Source organism: Oryctolagus cuniculus, chromosome 16 (genome assembly GCF_964237555.1).
Source record: "Oryctolagus cuniculus chromosome 16, mOryCun1.1, whole genome shotgun sequence".
NCBI classification, from domain to species: domain Eukaryota; kingdom Metazoa; phylum Chordata; class Mammalia; order Lagomorpha; family Leporidae; genus Oryctolagus; species Oryctolagus cuniculus.
Genome location: NC_091447.1, coordinates 40,123,059 through 40,148,641, shown reverse-complemented (window position 1 = coordinate 40,148,641; position 25,583 = coordinate 40,123,059). Strand labels below are relative to the sequence as shown.

Below are 25,583 nucleotides of genomic sequence, written 5' to 3'. Positions count from 1 at the left end.
CCATGGCTTGCAGCAGGGTGCGAACTGGCTAATATAGAATACAGGCCGACTGTAGTACATATCATGGCCAATTATATATCAGTAAGACTAAGGTGCTGGCAGTTATTCTGTGATTAGTAAAATGATAAATTATGAGGTTTTAGATTTAATGCAGGTTATTTCAATCCTCATTTGGGCACCATAGAGACTGAAACCCAACGGTACCCCCATGAACCTACAGAGACACCTCGTCTATTCCTTGCTGACATTTCACACCAGTCTGCTCTCCATTACTCACTTTTTTCTACCCATTGATCTTTCCCCCTTCTGTCCAATCAGTTGGACACATGGATGTTCACATATGAACACATGGATGTTTCTATACCAAAGTGCATGTTGTTATTGCAAAACATGTAATAACATAACAGTGTAAGTTGACATAACATTCTACCATAAAGTAAAAACAGACTGCCTTCTGTATCCTACTCCAAATAATACTTGATCAGTTTATTCATTGATCCAATATCCAACAAGGATTTATTTGTTTGTTTATTTATTTATTTGACAGAGTTAGATAGAGAGGTCTTCTATCTGCTGGTGTACTCCCCAAATGGCTGCAATGGCCAGAACTGAGCCGATCTGAAGCCAGGAGCTTCTTCCAGGTCTCCCATGTGGGTGGACTTGGGCCATCTTCTGCTGCTTTCCCAGGTGTGTTAGCAGGGAGCTGGATTGGAAGTGGGGTAGCCTGGACTTGAACTGGCACCATTATAGGATGCCAGTGCCGCAGGCTGGGGCTTTAACCCACTGTGCCCTTAATGTGTTTTTAACATCATGCCATGCCAGGGACTTTGATAAGAACAGAAATGAGGTGTGTTTTTTGGTACCAACAGATGCATGGTATGTATCTTATTACTCAAACTTGAGTAATAAATTGAACTTCAAAGGAAAAGAGTTCCTGGGAACCTCCCGTGTCACTGTTATTTTTGTTATGCTGTAATTTAAGTACAGATAAACAGTACAGAGTATACACTCCTGACACATATTCATTTAACCCATCACCTTTTTCTGAGTGCCTACTATGATCCGTGCATTGGCAATATCATAGTGGCAAAGGCTGATTTCACAGGATGCTCACTCTGGTGGGAAGAAAATGTGGCAGAGGAAACAACACGCAGTTCATTCTTGTTATTCACTGCAGTTACATGTTACAAAGTTGCCACCAGTGCAGAATCAGCAGACACTAACTTCTAAGAGAACATGCAAGATGAAGTCCTGTATTAGTGCATTTTTCTGTGACAAATACTTGATGCTAGCAACTTATAAAGAGAAGAGGTCTACTCCGCTCACAACTCTGGAGGTCTGTGTTAGCACGTTGTCACTAGAACTAAAGCAATTGACAGGAGCTCTTTACAAAGGCAGGTTTATTTCAGCTGCTGTTTGGGAGGGCCCAAGATCAGGCCACCCCATCAGCTGGGCATCTGATGAGGGTGGAAGCTGGCACTGAGGGAGCCTGTGCAAGGGAATGAGAACATGATGAGCCAAGAAGCAGAGAGAGAGGCTGGGCTAATCTCAGCGCATCTCACCAACCCTCTGCTGAGTGAACTTCCCAAGGGCACACCCCCAGTGACCCAAGACCTTGCAGTAGGCCCACCTCTGCTCGACGCAATTAGTTTAAGTTCCATCCTTAATCTATTACCATAAGATTGGGGATAAAGTCTTTAATGTATGAACTATTAGGAGACCCTAGACTATTATCCAAACTGTAGCCAGGTCCAAGGGGATGGCGACCAGCACCTGCTCAGCTCTGGTGAGGGCCTCATGGCAGCTGGCATTGCAGTGGCAGGAGCACACACATAAGCGTGCACCGGAGAGGTCACAGGGCACAACAGGAAGCCAGAGTGAACAACCCGTGTTCGTGGGAGCTCACTCACTCCATGAGACCCACATCCATCCTTTCCAAGGAGCATGACCTCATTATCTGCCACGAGGCCCCACCACCTCCCATACTGCCACACTGGACACCAAGCTCCTAACACATGAGCATCTGAGGACCACACAGACCACATGCAAACCAGGGCCGGCTCCTCCAAGTCTGGATGGATTCATGCTGCACCCTTGATCTAATTATGGTGTCTGAGGGGTGTGTCTGAGGGGAGATTTTAGGTCTCTGGGTGTGTCCTCAGAAGGTGGTTAGGGTTAGGGTCACTAGAGGGTTGGTTATTTGACCTGAGTTTGGCTTAGTCTCTCTCTGCTTCCTTAATCACTGAGAGATGGTCTCAGTACACCCACTCTGCTATGACCAGCCTCCACCATTGCTGGGGTACGGGGCCACCTGACCCTAAGCTCTGACCTCCAGATTGTAAGCTGAAATAAGCTTGTTTCCTTCACAAGAAACTTCTCTCAGGTATTTGAATTAATGAGAAGTAAACGCCTACAGACACCTTATTTAATATTATTGGCTCATTAATATCAAGTATCAGCCTACAGCTAACCCCTGACGAAAATACCTCTAGCACATGTTCAAAAAGTTCATGGAAAATGGAATTAGAGGATAGGCTTATTGTGGTGCATAAGTATTTTAAGACCCATGTAGAGGTTTTTTTTTTTGTTTTTTGTTTTTTGTTTTTTTTTGCATTTTTCATTAACTTTTTGAAGACCTTGCACACACCTGTGTTTTTATAAAATTTTTGCACCAAAATAAAACTATCTTTTCTTTCCCTTTCTCATGAACTTTCTGGAGTCCCCCATATCTTTTCAAAACATTTCACATCTTTATTACTGAACCAACCCACTAGTCACACTCCCCAAAAACATGCCTCACTGTCCAGATGTGGGTAAAAAGATAATGACCTTGACAGAACACAAATAGTGAGCCATGTCAAGTGCAGTTCCTTCCAGACCAAATCCAGGTCCTCTCCGGTGTCTCCTCTTAGAGCTTTACCTGGTTTTCGTACCAGTTTTCTTCTGAATCTACTGGGGAAATGGGAAACTTTTGTCCTTTGGCCACAATCGTCTTGTCAGAAGACTTGGTGAGGAAGAGTCGGGTACATTGACCACAGAGGTGGAGCAAAGGAGAACAGTCCCCTCATATTCTGTCAGTGGGACACAGCTCAGTCACCTTGGGCTTTGAAACACTAAAGACTGAAGCACCTGCTTGGGGGCCAGTCTAACCCATGAAGTCACCAAGGAATAGGCCGCAAGGAAGCACAATGACTTACAGTATGAAAGTGAGAATAAGCAGGCAGAACATAATCTTATTTCACCTTGACTGAGAGCTCACACATCATGTGACCCCCATTGGTTGCCACTCTGCTCTTACCTGTAAGTGCCCTCAAGATACTGGTTTTGAGGTTACCAAGAAATTTCAGCGAATAGGAGTATTTGTGGATGTGGGGTGTGGAATCTCTGAATAATGGAGGTCAACTGTGCATAGCAAATGTCAGATGGTAAAAGCTGACACAAAGAAAACGAAGCAGGGTTGGAGGGAGAGAGTAGTGAGATTATGGGAGAGGTATTTTAATAGGTGGCTGGGGCAGCCCTCCGCTGGAGGGGATGACTCCAGTAGACATCATTAGTGAGGCGTAGCTACCTGTGTGAAGGTGGGGGAAAGCAGTGTTTGTAGGCAGAGGAAGCAAGTTTTCAAGTCTGTGAAGCAGGGACCACAGGGGTGGGCTCGTTTGAGGAACAGGAGGTGGGGAAAACAGCAGGAGATGAGGGTGAGAAGTCGCCTGGGGGCATGGTGCCTGGTTCCTCAGCCTCCTAGGCAGCTTGAGTTCTGCTTGAAATGCTACAGAGAAGTCACTGAGGATTGTGGCTTATAACTCCTACATAAGTAGACAGCACCACCCCGCAAGTTCACAAGCTAAATTTACCCCCCAACACACACACTCCATGTGCGGGTGGAGGCACTGTGCTGTGTCCAGTGTGGGTGTCTTGCTGACCTTGGCGACACGGGTGCATCCCAGTTCAGCTGCCCGTGAGACCCTGAACTGTGCGATGGCTCTGAGAAGGACCCTCAGCTGCCCTGGCGTGTGATGTCATGTTCACAGCTCCTGGGTGCGTGTCCCTAGTCTGCTGAGCAGGCAGGAAGGACACGCCTGTGTGCTGACACGCGTGATCAGACACGCCACTACCGACTCTTCTGAAGGCAGACAGATACAACAGTCGTGTTTCCCTCAGAGCGCTCTTAGACACCCCACCCTTCAGAAATGAAACCCACAGCCCTCCAGGACTGCTCGAAAGCCCCCCCACCATGGGGGATTTTCAGGGCAGGAAGCACTCCTTAGGACACTCTCCTGGCACAGACAGGCACTGCACATCTGTCCAAAGCCCTAGGGTGTGCAATTCCAAGAGGAAACCCGGACATGAGCTGTGGCCATGGCGTGACAGCGATGCGTCGCTGTGGGTTCACCACTCTGGTGGGGGCACTCGGAGGCATGGGTAGGAGAAATATGGGGAATGTCTGTACTTTCTGCTGAATGTGCTGTGAGGCTAAAATTACTCTAAAAAAGAATCTCCAGAGGGAGGGGCAAGAAGGAACTGTTAGCCTCCATGGAAAATGGAATGACGCTTCATAATGAACTCAGAATGTATTTAAACATAAGTGTGTGAGACGCACTCCAAGGCAGCCCCAAGACAGCTCCTCAAAGCAGCCAGAAAGCAAAGGCCCACGGGGTTCCCACGCCTTCTGGGGGGTTGGGGGGAGGGAGTGGGGGGAGAGATGTGGGCTGAAGCAGGCCTCGACACTGGGATGACGGGAGAGCAGAGAGACTGGTGCCTTCTCCAAGGGAGGAAGCAGTGTGAGTAAAGGCTTGGCTACCGGCTCTGGTTGTGTGTGCAGAAGAGACTGAGCGCAGCAACCCGGGGCTCTGATTAGGAGCTGGGGGCAACACATACTTGGAATGGGGCCGGCCCTGTGCTATAGCGTGGATCTGCCCCAGCAGGATCAGAGGGTTGGTAGCGTAGCCCCCGCCTGCCTCGCCCCAGCGCTGGCCGTGCATCTGTGGCCCACAGAGGCTTCCTGCAACGGAGCTGTTGGAGCTGAGCCTGTCACTAGCCCGGCAGGAGGTAAAAATTACACGACAGCCTCTCCCGGCTCTCCCCGATCCAAAGCGTGAGAGAGAGTGCATGGGCGTCGGGCAGGGGAAGGTCTTGAGAACTGGAGCTTTGGGTGAAGGAGAAGGAAGGGCGTTGGGAGGCTTGCCCATAATTGTGGGGCTCCTTGCCAAGCACGCAGACACCCACAGTAGAGTCCCGGTACCGCCCCCACACACAGACACACACACACAGCCCTAGCATTGGCTCTCACTGTCAGAGTGCTTGATTCAATACAGGAAGGGAGTCGCTCCCCTTGCCCTCTCTCTGCACACGTACACAATGCACACCTCGCAAGAACAAACCTCACTTTGGGATTCAAAAGTCCTAAGGCAACTTTCTAGTACAATTCTGGTCTCCCATCAAACAGCAAACACGGGCTACTCGCCGCATGCAGGGACCCGAGAGAAACCCCACGCGACTTGTGAAGGCAGGCTGATAACATTTTGGATTTCATTTGCCTGTGTCCTCTGAGAGTCTTGAGCTTGGGCCAAAAACCCAGGCCCAGGATGAATGTGCCTTAGACCTCACTTTCTGTCCCGAGGCCAAGTGGACTTGGGAGAGAGGGTGGAGCCGTCTGTGAAACATGATTTTGTAGCTTTGCCCTCCGCCTCTGGAGCCAGGGTCCTGGACCACATCCAGCTACGCGGAGAGAAGATTATGGTATTTTCTAGGTAATTTTAGGGAGCACAAACCCAGCGTCAAGTCAGGTGGTTTCAAGTCTGCCCCGCGTTTTTCATGTGAAGGATTTGTCATGATTTGGGTTTTCGGCAGAGCTGTATTTTTGTGATGAGGGGCTGTAATTGTGCTGGAGACAGGCATGTTTTGGTTGGTTGTTAATGACCTCTGGTTTTGCTTATGGGGAATTTTGTTAACAAATGGAAATGTAGCAAAATAAAACATTCTCTTTGGTATTTTCCTGGTTTTCTTTTTTTTTTTTTTTTTTTGCTTTTTCTTTCTTTCTTTTCTTTCTTTTTTTTTTTTTTAAACAATGGGAACCCTTGCAGTAACCTGTCAAAAGCAGGCGGTAGATCTGGGTTGTCGCAGCATCATTAATCCTCGATAAAAATAAATTCATCCCGTCGGCAGACGCGCGCCTCTGATCTCCTGTCACTGCTTTAAACAGAGCCTGCTCCCTTCTTTTTGATAGATCCCACCATTAAGAGAACACAACTGTAGAAACGTGTTCAAAATTCTTGGACCGTTTTCCAGCCTGGGGAACCCATGTTACAGGGTGATCAGACGGAGAGGGCTCAGCGGGATTGTGCTGAGGGTGCAGGCCACCCCGACCCCAGAGGAGGGGGTCCCAAGTGAGCTGTCCCTGCCCACACGCTGTGCGGGGCCTTCTCCTGCTCTCTCACCCCACCCCCATCATGCCCTCCGCCCGCCTTTTCTTAAAAGCACTCAGGGCGGAGTCTGCAGAGGGTGGCAAAATTAAACCAAAATATACTAAACTTCGGTTTCTAGGGAAATTAGCTTTGGCCAGGCAAAAGTCCACTGAATCGAGCAGCATTTTAGTTTCTGATTCAAATGTAGATGGAGTCCTGGCTTGGTGATGGCCTTTGAGGAACTTCCAAAGTTCGGAGAAAATATGTAGTATGAAGGAGACTGTGCGTAGGTTTCAAAGGTTTCCTTTGCACCAAAATGAACAATTCTTTTAAAACTTATTTGAGAGGCAGTGATAGACACACGGGTGGAGAGAGCTGCCGACCACTGGTTCATTCTCCCAATGCTCACAAGTGGCCAGGCTGGGCCAGGCCAAAGCCAGGAGCTGGGAACTCAGTCCACTGTTGGGTCCCATGTCGGTTGGGTCATCACTTGCTGCTTCCCAGGCTGCAATAGCAGGAAGCTGGAATTGGGAGTGGAGCCAAGAATCAAATCCAGTATGGGACGTGGGCAACTGAACCAGCGTCTTACCTGCCAGGCCCAGTGCCCACACCTAAACAGCTTCTGATTCCGTTTCAGCGTGAGATTTTTAAAGTTCCCCTCCTACTTGTACTTAGCTGGCACTGACTTCCTCATGGCTTTCCACTCTCCATTCTTTTCCCAGTTGTCTCAAGAGCATCGCAGAACTGTGGGTATGCTTTAAAGTTAAGGAGAAGAATGTTAAGAGGCTCAACTGTCTCTCTAAAGCAGTATGTATGCATAGATTCATTGGAGGCAACCTGCCCCTCGCAGTGGAAGGCAGGGTCCCCATGGCTGAGTGCAGAAGCGATGTGTTCCGGAAGGAGAGGAGTAGCCACTCGGAAACCTCAACCTGTCTTGCCGTCCCAGGGGCAACTCCACAAATGCCCAACTGTAGGAAAAAAATACCTATGTATGTACACATGAGAGACCAAGGGGAAAAAAGATCTGTCTGGTTGCTTTAGCCAGCTCAGCTGCCATAACACAGGACCACAGCCAGGGGGCGTAGCAACAGAAGTGGATTTCTGCCTGGTCCTGGAGGCTGGAAGTCCAAGATGAAGCTGTCCTCGGGGTGACTTTGTCCTGGGGCCTCTCGGCTTGGCTTGCTGGTGGCCGTCTTCTCCTTGGGTATTCACGTGGTCCTAATCTCCCCTTTGTTTAATGACACCAATCATGTTGGGTTAGAGCCCACCCATATCACCTCACCCATCCCTACTGGCTTGACCTGCAAATAGAGTGGCATAAGGTATGGGGGATTAGGACTTCAACATAGGAGTTTGGGTGCCCACAATACGAGCTAAGGATACTTCCTTATTGTAGCAGACCCCTGGTTACAGATAAATCGCATGACCAGTAATGAGCTTCTCATGAGGTCTTTTCACCCCTTAACCTAGTGCCTAAAGAGCCCTAGTCCCTCCAAGACTAACTCCAAGGTCAGCAGGGCCTTGAATAACAGTGGATGTTGACTGAAAGTGGCAGAAAGTACTGACGTGGTGTGGTTAACAGGAGAAGTGAACTTGCTGATGCTGAGGTCAAAGGCCTTTTTTTTTTTTTTAAGATTTATTTATTTATTTGAAAGGCAAAGTTACAGAGAGGCAGAGAGAGAGAGGGGTCCTCCATCTGCTGGTTCACTCCCCAGTGGCCACAATGGCTGGAGCTATGCTCAGTCCATAGCCAGGAATTTCTTTGAGGTCTCCCATGAAGGTATGGGGCCCAAACACTTGAACCATCTTTTACTGCTTTCCCAGGCTACAGCAGAGACCTGGATTGGAAGCAGAGCAGCCAGGACTTGAACCGGCACCCATATGGGATGCCAGCACTGCAGGCGGCGGCCTTTCCTGCTATGCCACAGCGTGGCCCCCCTCCATGTCCCCAAAGACCGTCTGTCAAGGGGCAGGGTGTGCCGTGTGTGGCCAGCTGGGTCAGGTTCAGGCTCCCTTGGGCAATGCACCTTGCTCTTCCCCAGTCAAGTGAATGTGCCGGAACTTTTCACGGGCAGGTAGGTTAACAGCCCCTCCCCCAACTGGTATCTCAGGCACTCGCTAATGCTTTATGTCAAAAGATGAGCTCTGTGTGCTTTTAACGAGGTCAGTCTCTTCCAAGCCGTCTGTTGATACTTCTTGCTCCAAGACCATCAGGGCATCGCAGCTGGCGAAATGCGGTGGCTGCTTCTCAGTGCTCGCCTTGCCCTGCTCCACGCTCTCCCGCGGCCGTCACAGCCAGCCTTCTGTCCTCCGACCCTCTGGCCTACCTTTGCAAAATGTTCCCGATTTTCCCCACCACGAGCCTTGTTTTCCCCTTCCTCCCACCTCCCTCTCCCTCAGCACTTCCTGTGGATGACCCCTTAGCATGAACTTCAAGGCTGCCCTTTGTACTCTAGAGCGATAGTCCCACAGTTGGCCTAACCCTCACTTGCACTGTCACCGAACTGTCCCTTCCAGGACTCCAGTGCCCCGTGTTTGAAATACAGATCGGGTCTTCCTCCCCTGCTCCGTCTCTTCTTCTGTTTCCTGCTCAGTAATGCGTGTTCATCATTCAGTCGTCCACCCTGAAGAGCTGAAAACACTCGGTGCTCGCTTACTAAATCAGTAGTTTATTGCCCTGAAAGTCTTCACTGTATACTCAAGACCTTGTACCCTGCCCTACCCAAACCTAAATTACTGGTATTTTATTACTGCTATTTCATAGCGCCCACCTGGGCTGTCCCCACCCCTCACTGGTACACTTGCCTGGGAATGCCATCCCAAGTGACGGAGCCAGGCTCCTGCTCACTTTGCTTTCCCTCCTGGATCGTCTTCCCCTCCCACGTCTCAGTCTATCCACCCTGTAAGGCGGAGTCCCCTCACCTGTCCGGGATAATACCTCCCCTGACCACATCAGAACCTGGCAACCCCCGACACACCACCACCCCCAGTCTTCAAATTCCTCTGGCTCCTAACATCTGTACCGCAGAATTGAGCACCTGGCTGCATACCTGTTCTCTTTCTTAGGTATAAACAAGGCAGAGAGCCCTTCTATTTTCCAGGGATTTGCAGACGTGGTAAATTCCTCCTTAAGTTTTCCCCAGGAATGTGTCTCTGAGGCAGAATTGATAGTCCTCCTTTCTTGAGATGGTGAAATCTGTGTGCCTCCTGGTGATATGATTGGTTTTCCCTTTTGTCTCAGTTATCGGGAACGTTAGAGCTGGGTCAGTACCGGGCTGGAATAATCGCTGTGTCTCTGGAGCCTGGTAGTAGCTATGTAGCCTACCTGTGTGCCTCAGGACTCTGTGTGGTGTGCTTGCTCTTCAGTTTGCAGGATGTTTTACTTGCAAGATGCCACAAATCATTTTGGAATAAAGAAAAAAAAATTACCAAGTAAGAAATAGTCTCTTCTTAGAATTCTTATCTGCCCACTTGGACTTAGTGCTTGAGAATGGAGGTCAGATCTTATATTTCCAAAAACTGTCCAAAGTAAAAAGTTTGTTTTGAGCCCTGATGAGTCCTCATTGATGGTTAGACTGACGGTGATGTGTGCTTTGCTGACCTAGGTTTGACTACCCTCAATTGAAATAGAGATGTTTCCCAAATTTCGTGCAAAGGGTTCTTAGCTTATCTACTTGTGCTAGCATCCTGTTGTGTGTTGAAAATATCAGAAGAATAACACAATAAAATCAAAAGTTAGGATTATAGCTAATACAAATCTGATCATAATACCTAAACAAGTGAGATGATTAATAAGTAACTTTATGAATTAATTTACTACCGGTAATGCTTAGCAGATAAGAGTGCATTCTTTAAATTTTTTTTTATCTATTTGAGAGGCTGAGACAGAGAAAAAGAGCTGTAATCCACTAGTTCATGCCCTAAATGCCACAACCACCAGGGCTGGACCAGGGCCAACACCCAGAGCTAGGAACTCAACCTGGGTTTCCCACATGGATGGCTGGAACCTCAGCACTTGGCCATGACTGCTGCCTCCCAGAGTCTGCAGTAGCAGGAAGCTGGAGTCGGGGGCAACAGCCGGGAACTGAACCCTGGGTGCTGTGACGTGGGCCGTGGGCATCTTAACCGCTAGACTAAACGCCCATTCCCAGGGTGCATTTTTCTCACAACCCCAAAGCCCTGTTGGCTGCCTCTTGGGTAAACACAGTGGTAGTCTGGCGGCTGGCTGATTCTCCCCCCCTCCCCATTTTCACTCCCTGCCTCCCTTTCCAACATAAGATAGTAAGCCTTAAAATCGGCTTTCCATGAAACTACCTGTGCCAGTCATCAGATTCTTTTCTTTCTTTTGAACTTCTTTGTAAGCTCACCCAGGGAGAATGCTGTGACTTGGAAAGAAACCACAAGAATGTAATCCCAAAGTCACCTCCAGACTTGGCCTGTGTTCACACTTCCTGTCCTAGTACCTCCACTTGTGCTCCCAGCTCTTTCCTAAACATCCAGCCACCCACACACACCTCTGGCTGTTACAGACAGACGTGTGTGTGCCTATCTCATCTGAGAGCAAACACTTCCAAGACTTGCAGTTCAAGCTGCTGACTGAGCCTCACTGTTGCACAAGAGTGAAGAGCTTGGCAAACCCTCTCTGGCTCCCTTAGCCTGCGTGGAAATGTTTGTCTCTTCAGTTTAATGATACACTGCATGGGTTGCCTTCCTCACCCTTCAGCTTTGAAGCAACAGTGACAGAGAGGGAAAGACAATGAGAATGACAGGCACGACCATATCCACAGTTAGGAGATCCAGACATAGCCCACCCTCATCTCCCCGCTCTCCCCTGTATTTTGCATCTAATGCTGGAAAATCCAGTAAAATTCATCTTTATTCCCCAAGTAGCTGTTGTGGGCCAAATCAATGTGGGTCCATCTTGACCAGACCCCTGTGTCCTTCTAATTTTGTATATTGTCTGGGACCCATAATTAATACCAGGTCATTTTCCCGCACTGGACACTTCTTGCAGTGTCCATGGGTGCTTCTTGAATAGAAACTCATGTTAGTGTGGCTTAGCTGAAACAGAAGATGGTAAATTGGTGGCAAGTAGAAGCATATCAGAGATACCCTCTATCTGACCAGAACATTTTAAATTCCCACTTCTTGGGATTCTCTAAGCTGGTTCTCTCTACCATTAAGATAAACACAAGTATCAGCTATACTGACATGATAAAATATAAAAAATACATTTAATTTAACCCCAGAAGACTTGGGAATACAGGGCTATGAAAACCTCACCCTGACTCTGAAAATGTGCCTTTCATATATACAAAGTGTTCATGGAAAAATGGAATAAAAAGATGTGTGTGTATATGCTGTCCTTATTTATAGTTTATATAAATGTTATACTGTTATATTGAAATGTACTGAGGTCATTAGTGTCGAATTCACTTTTGGAACTGGCAACTTTTAAGGTGTAAGCCTTGAGTTTGGGTTTATAATTCGATATTTTTACAACCTTTAAGGATTATATGTATGTGTTGTGTCTTTCTCTCTATACATATAAATTAATTTACAACAGTCATACAGTTTGTAAGCCGGATCATAGAGTGGAGATTGGCAGTTTTAAATACTTAAGGATTAGCAGTTTAAATATTTTTAAATATTTGGAAATATGTTGCCACTGAACTTATCCGCTAGTAAAATGCAGTTGTACAGTTGGACACTAAGTAAATAATAAATGGGGCAGGCATTTGGCATAGCAGCTAAGCCACTTTTGGCTTAACTCATCCCACATCAGAGTGTCTGGGTTCAACTCCTGGTTCCATGCCCAATTCCAGCTTCCTGCTAATGTGCACCTAGGGAGGCAGCAAGTGATGGCCGGACTAGCTGGGTCCCTGTTACCCATGTGGGAGTCCTGGATGGAGCTCCTGGCTTCAGCCTGCCCAGTCCCAAGCTGTTGTGGGCATTTGGGAAGTAAACCAGCAGATGAGCCATCTCTCTGCCTTTGGAGTAGATAAAAAAAAATTTTTTAAATAAATAATAAACAGAACTCAAGGTTACAAATACCACTTGACTTGTTTATCCTTCTACCGACACAAGGCTTCAAACACCTCTGCTCTCCAGCTCCCTAGGACAGTCTCGCATCAACTTGACCATTACAGATACATAGCACACTGCTTTGTCTAATGTTGAGTATGAAGCCAGTCTGCTGCAGGAAAAACAGGGCAGGTGCAACCTAAGGGAGTGTCTTCTGAACTCATTTGCCTCCTCTTCCACACAGTCTTTCCCAAGAACACCATCAGTGCAGAAGGGCAATGAATGAAATCAGTAAGAGGGATAGCCACCTTGGTCAGGCTGAGCCAATGCAGCGGAACCTGGTTTTGGAGACATAATGACCCACCCTGCCCTGCCTCGACTCAAACAAGCAAGAAGACAAAACGGGGCAGAAGAGCAGCGGCAGTGCAGGAGACTGCGAGAGGTGATCGCAGAGCACACCCACCTCGCTCCGTGTTTGCGCAGTGGCTCACGACAGGTGTGTGCTACTCAGAGGCCAGTTTTACAGAACCTTTAGGCAGAGCCAATGCTCATAAAATCATGCCAGTGCAGGGAAGGCTCCTTTTATGAATTAAGCAAAGCTTGTAGCTTTTTCCATGGCTTTACCCACTCAGATACTAGTCAAAACCTGTGAATAGGCACACATTCCTTGATAGGGATAATTAGCCTCCTTATTGGTGGCGCCTCCTGGATTAGGGGGATCCGTCCATGCAAATAAGCAATAGAGGAAGGCAGTACAAGGAGAAACATCTTTTATGTGGCTTCAGCTCTTCTTTAGCAGAATTTCTGCGTTTCTAGAGAGACGAATGCTAAATTCCTGGGTTTCCAGAACCTCCTTTTAAATTGTTTCAAATTAAGTCCAGTGGAAGTCCTTGCATAGTTTTGGTTAACACACACAAATAACAAGTAGACCCCTATATATATTCTACAGAACATAACTCGCCCAAAGTACTCATGTCTAATTTTGCATTTATAACCATGACTTTTAAAAAAGCTAAAGTTATTCAGTAGGCATCATTGATTCTGTGTTAAAATTAGCCTGTGAACTGGGATCCATGGTGCACGCGACGGCTCTCATTGTAGAAAGTGGCAAATACGGGTTTTCCAGTGATAGTACCAAATTTGCAAGACCTCTCTCAGGCCAGGAGCGTTGGTGTTTTGGTTAGGTTTGTGAGTTTTGGTTTGTTGGTTTGTGTAACCACTTTGTTTTTATGGTAGAGGCATCCATTTTTGTGTCAGCTTGAAGTTTTGGGGTGCTTTGGTGTTTTTTTGTTTTTTTTTTTTTAAAGCAAGATTGTGGTCTCCCATTCGCATGTTTCCTGGAAGAACTGGCTGGCTATTTGTTTTAATTACTTCACAGGAACCCACATGACAATTTTTGAAGGACATTTTCTTATTACTCATTGTTTATTATTTTGGCCATAGTTTTTCCCAATAGGATATCATTTCCAAGGTAAGTTTCCATTTGCTTTCCTTTTATTTCAGAATAAAATGGGGAAATTTTGCTATTTTCCCCCTCTCCGTGTAGTACTACCGCCCACATTACCCTCCCCTCCACAAGAAATTTCCAGGGTTCGGGGATCCACTGCCCCTCAGTCCACTGGGAAAGCTCATCACTGAGACACAGATTCAACGTCAAGAACCACAAAACTGAGAGGTGTTAGGAGACAGTGGAGCACAAATCTTCCTCTTCATCAGCTTTCAAAACACTAAGTCCTACTGGGATGCCTCAAGGTGCCTTGTAAGAGGAAAATAAAATATATGTATGGAAATAACCATTCTGTTCTCTAGATGCGACTTTGGCACATGTCTGACATCAGACATAGAAAGTCGTCTGGTGAAATCATTTTACAGTTAACTGGGAAAATATGCAGGTCTTTTCGCTTTCAGAAGTATGCTTATAAAATCAAACTCAATTCTAGAGATTAAATCTTCCTTGTAAAACGTTAATGGTTGTTGCAAAGTTTCACTTTTTAAAACAGTTTTCGTTATTTGTCTCTCCTATGTGAATTTAATAGTCTTTATTCCTTTTCCAATGGATCAACCAGGAGGTCCATTATTGCTGTTGTAAGCTCACATTTTTCATTAAAAGCCAGCTGGTACATTTTTATACATGTTTTAGAGAAATACAAAGTAAAAAAAAATCGCTATGATAAGAATCCCACAGAACATCAGGGAACACAGCTTTGATTCTAATATTTACCTTTGAATAGCACTGTGGAGAAAGCTTTCTCATACTTGATTCCGTTGTATCTTACCACAGGGTACCAAAGCACATGAAAGGACTTAGAATGACAAACTGTCACGCACCCTAATAGATACATCCCACCAGACACAGAACGGCCGAGCTCACAGAAGCCTTGGTCAGTCGCTGCAGCTTCCGATTTTGCAGCTGGGAAAACTGAGATCCAAGAATGTTTGATGACATTTCCCAAGGTCTACAGTCCCTTCCACTTCCTCCCACTATCTTCCTGCTACCGGTGTGTCCCCAGCCTTGCGATCACATAGCCAGAGTCCCTCACCCAGTATTACCCAGGCATTCAGGGAACTGGAACCAGACCTCTGCCCCTGCCTTCTCTTACTTCTGCCCCATGCATGGCCGACTACAAACCTCAGTGTGCTTAGCAAGAGCTGTTCCAATCCTTTTCGAGTTTTCAGGAGAGAGAGATTTCTGTTCCCGGCACAAGGTGCTATTGAGTCTTGCCCATACATGGGTGACATGTAATGAATGTAATGAAATCTCCAGATTCATTACTCCGGGAAAGGACGGACACATTTGGACCTCAGTAGTTTGTAACTGTTTCTACAAATTTCCCAGTGTGTGCTTGGTCAAAACTGAAACACAAAGCATAGAGTCCAGAGAAGAAGTACAGATCTATTGCTGGTTTTCTGTGACCCTGGAGAGCAGGGCTGTTTCCTAGAAGGGACCATGTTATTCCCACAATGAGAAGATGAGCTTTGCAACTGGGAAAACCTTACAAGCAAATCCAACTGCACCACTGACAACCCTCCTGGTCTTGGGAAACTGACTAACTGTCCTGAGCTGTGATTTTCTCTTCTGTAAACACCGTCTACCTTACCGAGATCTTACACGGATTAAATTAGACAATGTGAGTACAGAGGCAGGCAAACACCAGACACCAAACAATTCAGCCTTCTCGGGGCTTCACCGTCTGTCTGGGGGGGTGGCTGGTAGCCGGCTGCCCTGCCCTGCTTTGAGAGTCAGTGTTCAAATCAAACCAGGCCAGCTCTGGCTGTTTGTGCGTTATTGGCACAGCCCTGGAACACGAGGTGTCGGGGGCTGTATTTCCCTGATCTGAGCCTCACGAGCCACAAGCTGGGTGATGGTACAGTTTTTCCTAAGCACTTTGCTGACACTAAACATGGCAGCAGGAAAAGAAACACACAGATGAGAAGGTTTTTGTGTGTTGAGAGGGGATTGTTTGGAAAGACACTTTCAACAGTGACGTGCTGTGGGGCAATATTTATTTTACTAAATGGACTTGAGTATTTTGCAGAGTAAATATTTAAAATCTTGAAGCTTCCGTGGCTTTCACATCTAGAAAGGATATTAGAGTTTTCCCCTTTCAAAATCGCCGGTCGGGTTTGTTCCCCCACTCTCCACCTCCAAACTAGCGGTGGTTGTGATTTTACATTTGGACAGCAAGCCAGTTACATGGAGCTTGACAATCCAGAAACACACACTTTGTGAATTCAAAGCCAGAATCTTTGGAACTCAAGGCTTTTTCTTTTATGAAAATGCTAATATTTCATGAGCTATGTGTTGGCCAAAATGTATTTTCTGTTAGGCAATTTGAGCCCATATTAGAATGGAATGATGAAAAAAACCTCTTCATCAGAAAAGTATAATTAATATTCACAAAGGCACTTGGGTAAAAATGACCTTGACCTAAGCCTGGCGCTTAGCCTCTGTTATGCTGTGCATGTCAACCCACTTGTTACACTGATGAGTTCAATCAATCCCAATCCCGACTTTCCCCGAGTGTGTGTTAGCAAGTTGAAATGAAGCCTTTGAAAATAGAAGCCCTCTGCCCTTCTCCCAGGCACGTTCAAGCACAGCCTGGAATAGCTGGCACAGTGCTGGACAGCAGAGGGTCTGGTTTTAGGGGCCAAGGGTGAGCAGGAGGGTGGATGCCAGCGTTCGGATCAGTACTATTAGATGTGAGAAAACTGGGTTTTGGTGACATGGATGATACCACTTATTTCCAGATGTTTAACAAGTGGTGCAATTTCAGAGAAGAAACCACTAAAAGAAAGGCAGAGAGGGGGAAGGAAGAATAAGGGCGAACACTGGAGATTAATTATTAAGGGAATTACTGTATCAAGTAATATCAGCTGCTTTGGAAAATGAGTGTTTAAAGCTCATGACCTGTAACTGATCCTGGGGAGGAAGATTGTGCTACACTGTGTGTGTCCCGTGTGCGTGTGTCTGTCTCCAGACCTCAGATCCTCAGCTATAGTCGCAGCCGAGTTAACGAGGCAGGGAGACTGAGAAGTGACCTTGCAGGAAGCGTGAGTGAATCCGTCCCCGCTCTGGCTTCTTGCATTCTTTAACAGTGATTTGTGAGCTCCAACAGCAAGGACTGGCAGTGGGCATAATCTCTGCGAGGAGCTAGGATCCTGCTCACTGTGGCCAGTGAAGCACGAGCTACTCCAACTGCCTTTAAGAAATGTTTAATTAGGAGAAATGAACCATCAGCCACTGTCATTGAATATCCAGACCTAAGTAGCCGATAGCACATACCCATGGCGTCAAGTCCACTGCAAAATGGCACACCATGTACCTATACTGGCTCAAGAATACAGAATTGTTAAGTACAAAACTGTAAGGCAAATGCCTGGTTAATTCTGATGGCTCAATGTTTCGTATTCTTTTTTCAAATTATACTCTAGGTCAGAGAGTTTGGAATTAAAAATAAGATACGTCTGCCTCACCCACATACAGACACACACACATCTAAATATGCTGCGTTGCTTTAATGTATTTAAGTTTTGCTCACTTCTAAGCCGTGATGTTTTAATATCAAAGCGATCCTCCTTAACAAAGCTTAGCATTAGTTTAGGGCGCCCTGGTATCTCTCCCGCTGGCCTCAGCACTCGCTGCTGGCTGGTTCTCTGCAGGTGCACCTTGGGGACTTTGCCCGCTGTTCCCCTCCAGGTCCGTGGCTCTGACCTGCACAGGCACCCGGTGCCCGGGTGCAGCCCATGGAAGGGTCAGACAGCTGACTGCGGCAAGAAGCCACTGGGGGAGAACTCCCATTGTTTAGATTTCTGTCAGAGGCTGTAAGAATACTTAATTTCCTTTATCTCCAGAGCTTTCATTATCATTTAAATTTCATTTTACATTAATTGATCAGGGATTAGTAAAGCCATTATGCAGAAATTAGAATAAGACAAGCCAGATGGGATGAATAATTCATGAAGTCCAATTACATCTGATTTCTGGTGTACTTTCAAACTTGCCTCCGACTTGGGTGCTATTTGACGTGACAGTGTTCACTGGAAATCTGGAGCGCCGAGGTGGTTTACGGTGCGCCTCTGGGGCAGAACCGTTGGGGTGCAGTGGGGGCGCGCGGCCACTTTGCCCCCCAAATCGCCACGCTAGGGCTCCTGGAGGCACCCTGAGGGCGAGAAGCTGGGGTTTGCTCAGTGTGGGTTCAGGGGCCCTGGACCTAAGCCGCATCGGTCCTCCCTGTCTGGCTGAACTGGGCCGGTGGAGACACGCGGGTCTTGGACAGCAGAAAGGACCCCCCACCCCACGCAGCCCTTGACGCGTCTGTGTCCCCCTCTCCCTGTCCGCCCCCCCCCCGGGGGGGGGCCTGGTCCAGCGCCGACGGCCGGTGCAGCGCCGCGCTCGTACCACCAGGTGGCAGGCGGCTTCTTCCAGGCGAGGGGCTCGGGGCGCTGCGGAGCGCGCCCGCGGGTCCCGGCCGTGCAGACCGCCGCTGGCGTCGGGCTCCCGGCGGCTGGCCGAGCTCGGACCGGGTGGCCGGCCTTCCGAGCGAGGGGGACGGCCCCCCGCCAGCCGGGTCGGAACCGCGCGCCCCCTCGCTCCGCCACGGGACAGCGGCAGCCCGGTGCGAGGCCCGCGTCCCCTTCCCGGGGACTTCCATCTGGGGCAGTTTTATGGCACGCGGTGAACGTGCAAAGGTTTTCACGAGGCTTCCCCCAGACAGCCCGGGGCGGCGGCAGCGCCGCCGAGTCGTCACGGTCTCTCCCCGCCTTGCAGCACAACAAGCCGCTGTACTCCTTTGAAGACAACGCGGACTACGTGTACGACGTCATGTGGTCCCCCGTGCACCCCGCGCTCTTCGCCTGCGTCGACGGGATGGGGCGCCTGGACCTGTGGAACCTCAACACCGACACGGAGGTGAGCGGCCGCGCGCCCGGGGCTTGGGTCGGGAGTCCGCGCCGTGCGCCAGGCTGTGCGCGCACCGGAGCGAGCGGGATCGCGGGCGCGTCTCTGCGCGCTGGCCCTGCGGGGCTTGCGGGGGCCACGCGGGACGGGCGAGGCTGGCAACCGCTGTAGGTGCCACGGCCGTGCGCCCTTCCCGCAGACCCTGAACTCTGACTCCACCTCGGTCTTTTTTTTTTTTTTTTTTTAAAGTGGGGTTTTTAACCTGTCCCGGTGAAAAGCACCTATATATCTTTTTAAACAAAGCACTCAATCAAGAAATACTATTTTCAAAATATGCTCTAGGTATGTATTTAGGTTTAAAAAAAAAAGATGCAGTGTGCACAGTTGCTTTATTTTTCCTCCCCTCCTAATGTCCCTAAATAGGATGGAAATTCAGCTATTGGGGCTTTTGCCTTTTTTTTTTTTTTTTTTTTTTTTTTTTTGCATAACTATTAAACTCCCGTTGATTTCCTACAACCAGGCGGCCTCTGGGCAGGTGCTGACTTCAGGCGCGCGCACAGGTAAGAGGCGCAGGTGCCGCAGCCCGCGCGTCACGTGCAGGCGCGGAGCGAGGTCTTGGGCGTTGCGAGCAGGAAGCGGCCGCAGCCTCTTTAATTAGGAGGCGAGCAGCTGCCCGGGGGGCGGGGGCGTCGGTGCCTCGGCGGCCTAGGCGGGGGTCCGCGTCCCCCGTTTTCTCTCTCTAACTTCGATCGCAGCCTGGGTTTCTCCTCCGCCCCGCCACAGCCCCCCAGTGACTCCTCTCTGGAACCTCGCCGACAGCAGACGCTGCGATGTTTACAGCGTTCCTGCTTTTCGTAGGAAGATGTTATTGCCTTCCGTTGTAATGGCTTCCCCGAGGCTTTCATCACTGCTGATTGAAATCATATTGCGCCTCGGTGCTGGAGCTGGCTCACTTGGAGCAACCAGAAAACAAACGGCTTCCAGACTTCAGCACCAGCTCGGGGCTCGGTGGAGGCGAGGCTTGGCTAAGGCCGGCCTCCCCTGTAATGCCTTCGAGACCGGGGCTTCTGCAGTCAAAAAGTTGTTAATACAAGGAAGCTCCTGGCTCAGCATTGCCCAACGTAATTTCCCCCTGCTCTTTCTCCAGGTATCAAAAGAGAAGCTTCTAAGAGTTTATTTGCTAAATATTCGATTTCAAAACCACTGATGAACTGAATGCTTTCTCGTAGCCTCAAATCATTGTCTTCCAGTAGGTGGACCAAAATGTTTCAAATACTTGTCAGATTAGGAATTAGACTTGTTAAAAAAAAAAGGGGGGGGGGTGCATTCCCAGAGAAGGGGCCTGTTTTGTTACGGCCACAAGTGTGGTTTAGATCATCACGCTTTCAGACCAGGTTAGCCCAGTTGCATCCTGTGCAGGCCTGGTTCGGATTTGCCCACCTCAGTACTGATTGTGCTGCTCACGGCAGTACCTTGCGCTACGCACTCATATATAAACATGTGTCTTCCCTTGGTTCTGTGAGCTGCAAATGTTTGTGAAAGCATGTGAAACCAAAGTTCCAGAGTAAGAGACAGAGCATAGAGATGAGGTTATGGATTCTTCGGGAACTGCGAAGTCATTACCAATGAGATAAATACACAGTCGTATAAATATATTTTAGTCATTTCCTTCATGCATGCATTAGCAGTTACTAGAGGCTGTCAGTTTTTATTTTTTAAATCATTTATACTACCTATAAAAAGAAGGTACTTTAAAATGTTTAGAATATTTTTTCAGTTTGCTGTGTTACTTAAATTCCAAATAAAATTCTTAAAAATACATTAGGCGTGATTTTAAATATATAAAAAGGCCAACAGGGTTAGTATTTTTTATTAAGATCGAATATTTTCATTCAGTTTTTGAAACTGCCCATAGATAAAATTTGATATTGATAGAATTAGGAGATAGAGTCTCCTGTGGTCTGTCTACCTTATGGTGTCAGAATATTAACTCTCAAGGCCCTATAGCTGAATCATGGATTTGTTTTCTGGGCAGCTCACTAATGATAAAAGTATATTGACAGAATTACAGTCCATCTAAATTCACATTGGCCTTTAAAAGCTTTGATTAAAAATTCAGACTCCACGCTGCACAGCAGGTTCCTTTATTGCAGAAATTGTGTATTTTCAAAAAACAAATGAGCGAGGGAGTTTTTGTTTTACGTTTTTGCTCACGATTGACATGCCATGATTTAAGCGGGTGAATTTTTATTGATTTCAAGATTAAGTTTAAACACAGATTCTTACATGTGATAGAGTTTTTATTGCTATTTTTAAAGTAGGTATTGGGTCAATAATTTCATGTAAACAGATGGTTTCAATTCCCCCGAGGAGCAGAACGCCGGGAATGCTAAGTGGGGGCGCTGCTCGTCTTCCCGTCCGGATGCGGCTCCTGGATGGGACGCAGGTTGACGTGGTGGCGCGAGATGCCCCTGCTGTCTTTCTGTGTCAGCATTCCCCCTTTCCCTGGCCATGCCATGTTCTTTCCCACTGAGCGTTCCTTAGAGGGCTCAGCAGATCGGATCTGTAGGCTGGCGCTGAACTTCCAACCTGAAGGACCCCGGTTGACACAAGTGATGATGGGAGCAGAGGACACTCACCACCCCTCTTTTGCCGGATGCTGAGATTCTTACAAGAAGCACCGTGTGCCAGCACCTCCGGTTCACCCTGAGTCTGATCATCATAATTATCATTGTTTGCAGATTTGGGGTGTTCGTGACTATGAAAGGAGATGGAGGACATCTCCTGCAAGTGGGTGGTTCTGTTCTAGCAGGAGAACACCCGGAGGACATTGCCAAAGTCATAGACCACTTCCCACACCCTGGCACGGTGGAGAAGGGCAGAAAAAGGAAAAGGAATGGAGAAAAAAGCCAGGGAGAATTTGAGGTTTGGACATGAGTCGCCCTCTGATCACCCCCACTCTGAGGTGTAGAGGCGTGAATGAATATACACATATGTTTTCCCCTGAAGATTCAGGCCAGGGAAGACTCAAGCCTTAACCTTGGCAAATCCTGAATTCTCTCCTTTGATCCCTAAATCATGACCTGATGGCAAAGTGTCACATTGAGCAGCTGTGTTCGCCTGTTGGATGCACCTGGCACCATCCAAAGAAATATGTCGTGGACGGCCCATTGACCGTGGGGAGAGGCTCGCCCTCCTTCCCTTTTTTGGTTTAAGCGTCTCTTTGCTTCTCTCAGCCCCTTAATTCGCTGGAGCGTAGAATTTAAGAACAATGAATCCTTTTTACCTTGCCCAAGGGACGTGTGTGTATGTATATTTATATATATTACTTCATGCCCAGGAAGGCGGTGACTCATGCAGTTCAGCGTGTCCTTGGGAGTCCGTGTGCTCCTATTCATACTCATTTTCCCCTGTACCAACCCCTCCGACAGGTTCCAACAGCAAGCGTGGCCATTGAGGGGGCATCGGCCCTGAACCGCGTCCGCTGGGCACAGGCTGGCAAGGAAGTCGCCGTGGGGGACTCCGAAGGCCGCATTTGGATCTACGACGTCGGAGAGGTAGCGGATGTTTGGTGTCTGGGCTTTGGTTGCGTTTGGTTCTCTGACTTGTGTGTCTACCTCCGAGTGCTGCAGAAATTCCCAACAAGACCGTGTGGGTCTCTGGTGTGTGTGCAAGGTTCCATTGACTGGGGTGGGAATTTGGGGAGACCTCCCGAGGGCCTGGTGTCGCCACGCACAGGACCCTGGAGTTCATGACAGACTCCTGCAGTCGAATTCCCACCACCCTGGGAGCAAGCACGGCGCTTCCCAACAATTGGGTGAGGAGGGAAAGTTTGCCAAATTCAGCATACTGTGAATTTTGGATTTTGGTTACTTTGAAAAGTCCAAGTTGTAGTTGGTATGCTTAATTACAACGTATTGTTTCTCTTTAATTAAAGTGTAGCCAATGAAGACAGCCAAGGTTACGCTAAATTTTGCACCATTTTTTTATGGTACCCAAGGTTATTATGTGAGATATATACCTCTCTGGTATCTTATTACAAGATTTATAAAGCATTCCTGAATACCGTGGCATGTATCAAAGGAAAAATTACTACTTCTATTTCAGTAGAACCTCCATAAATGTTTATACCATACTTAATATTACATTACCAATCAATTGTAGTGAAGCTTCTGTTTATTGTTTTACTATGAGAAAGCATTGACAAAAACCTGCATTTCTGGTGAGGCTGAAGAATGATTTCCTTAAAGACAAAATATTGCAAAACAAAACACGAGTGTTGTGTAATACTCTCTTGGCATAAATCTGAATCTAACATTGGCCTTTCCAGGAGGAAAATAGACCACATTTGTGTGCATAGCATCTTAGGCCTCGGAAGGGCTGCATACCTGGTGCGTGGGTTTAGCTGATCACATGGAGGGTTTTTTTTGTTTGTTTTTTGTTTTTTATGGTTTCATCCATCATCATCCTATAAATTTGGCAATCCTAGATGGCAGGTTCTCTGGTGGAACTTAGGGTGACATAGTACATAATGCTGCATGGTACAGTTGATGATGTTGAAACCAGCTGACATATTTGAACGTATAGTTGGGGACAGACATTGGAAGACTTTAGAGATGGGAGTTTTCTGATCTGGGATGAACACCTCTAAGTAAACCGCCAGCAGGAACCTCTCTACTGCATGTTCTCTGTTGCATTCCCTGCCCAGGTGCCAGGAGCTGAGTCATCGTAAGGGTGACAGAGCCTCTGTTAGTGTTGGCCCCCAGTGGGGACAATGCCCATGGTCTGCTGACTGTTGACGCACTTGGAGACTCTGGGAAGGAAACACCCACGGAGCTGGAAATGCCACCGAGAGTTTTACGACAGTGTTTTCCTCAATGAGTGTTCTTAATTTTTAATGCTGCCTTTTTCATTGATCCTCGGTGAAATAAAACCAAGCAACATTTCCTGAAAATTTTAAAAGGGAGCAAAGGAGAATATAAATAAAGTCACAAGGGTCTTGTGCTTGCTCACTCTCTCCCCTCTCCCTTTCTTGTTTGTACCAAGTTTAATTATGGGAGAGAAATCTGGAGACATGCTCAGATAAAATGGAAGAACATAGATGACCCTTCTTTTTTTTTTTTTTTTTTTTGCATATATACAGTGTCTCTGAACACTTTTCAAATTATTTGCAGCTTTAATTGTTTGATCCCTCTTTGATGTATTCCAAGAGGGCTGAAAAAGAGTTTGATAATCTTGTTTATTTTTAAAGAGCCTTTTGAAAAATCTTTGTGTTGACTTAAAATACTACAAGTACATACATAGATATACTGCACACACACCATCATGGTGCCGTCAGAAAGCACTATAACATATGTAGAATTTTCTGCAATAAAGTGCTTTTATAGCTTATGGGCAGTTTCTTAAATATGACTCATTTGGGGGGTATCTATGATTTTTACAAAAGTTGCTTTGGCTGATACGTGGCTGCTAAAACTTCTTTCTGAGATGCTATCATCATTTCTAAATTGGAAAGTGTTGTTATACTCGTATTTCTACTATCGTCCTGGCAGGTCAGGCTGGTTTTCATTTTTCTGTTATTGCCCTTACTTTTCTAAGTGATATTACAGACTATAGAAATGTCTGCAGCTATAGGCCAGTCTCGCCTATTGTCGGGAGTCTAGACAGGCTATAGAAAAATCTCTGTGACATATAATAGGCCAAACAATTTGTAGGGTTGTTTATCCCTACAAATTCACTACCAGAAGGGAGAAAAAAGGATATACTATTTTATTGAGAGTAGGTAATATTACAATCTTCTTGCCCTCCTCGGAATAACCAGAAATCAGGATAGGCTTATGCCCTTGAACAATTCTTTCTGTATTGTTTGATCACAGACAAAGCAGTCTATAGCTCACAAAAACTCAGACTTAACAAAATAATTTTGTCTTAGCTGTAGTGTTTTTTTGTTCTGAGTATTTCTGTAAGGTGTCTCACATGTATTTCAGGGTGGGAGGAGGCTTTTCTGCTCCTCCTTGCTCACCCCCGTGGCTTACTCTGAATCTCTGAGGACCAGGTAGGGAGAGACGACTTCCCCGGGGCTGGGGCTTCTCTCTGAGAGACGGCAGGACCCCCCGAGTGCCACTGCTCCCGTCTCTGTAATGGCCACTGCGTCATTCTCCAGCCTAGGACTGACACGGCATAACTGTACTTAGAAGAAGGGGCACCCGCCGTCCACGTCGCCCCAACTGCAGGAAACCAGTCGCACCTACATGGCGAGCTGGCCCACGGAGAATTAGCAGTCTAAGCTAAGGCTGGTGCACGGCTGATGGGAGAGAATGGATTTGAGCAGGAGGTGGTTTAGGAAAGCAACAAATACAATACCAGGCAGCTTGTGCCACCGTGAGCAGTATTCAAAACTGGTCCTGTGGCCCTGCTTAAAGCAACTCCTCGCCAAGGTGATGCTGGCCTTTGGATGGAAAAGACTGTTTTGTGGGACTTTCTAGAGAGCAGCTGAAACACTTCTGGAGGCACTTTAGGGTAGTCTGTGTGAGAACATACACGGTCGTGTTCAGAGGACATTGTTGCTCCATTTTCCTCTGGACCTCAGTCCGCTGAGTGGCCAGCGTCTCTGTCGGTTCTCCCAGTGCAGTCTGGGCTGAGACCCCGCTAGGCTGGAGAGGAAAGCTGTCTTGCGCCAGGTGAGGCTGGCTTCACGGGTCTGGGACCTGCGCGTTGCAGAGAGGTGTGACTTTGGCTTAGTGCTCCACTAGCACTATCTG

The 25,583-nt window shown here is 47.4% G+C and overlaps 1 protein-coding gene across 4 annotated transcripts in view; it reads left to right on the top strand.

Annotated features, from left to right (window-relative positions):
* The window catches only part of DYNC1I1 (dynein cytoplasmic 1 intermediate chain 1), a 334,133-nt gene that overhangs the window by 295,198 nt on the left and 13,352 nt on the right, over positions 1-25,583 (top strand). For all 4 annotated transcript variants that reach the window (XM_051852963.2, XM_051852961.2, XM_051852964.2 and 1 more), the window contains 2 exons: positions 18,694-18,834; positions 22,254-22,379. In XM_051852963.2, the coding sequence (XP_051708923.1) occupies positions 18,694-18,834; positions 22,254-22,379 (267 nt within the window). The remainder of the gene's footprint in view (positions 1-18,693; positions 18,835-22,253; positions 22,380-25,583) is intronic.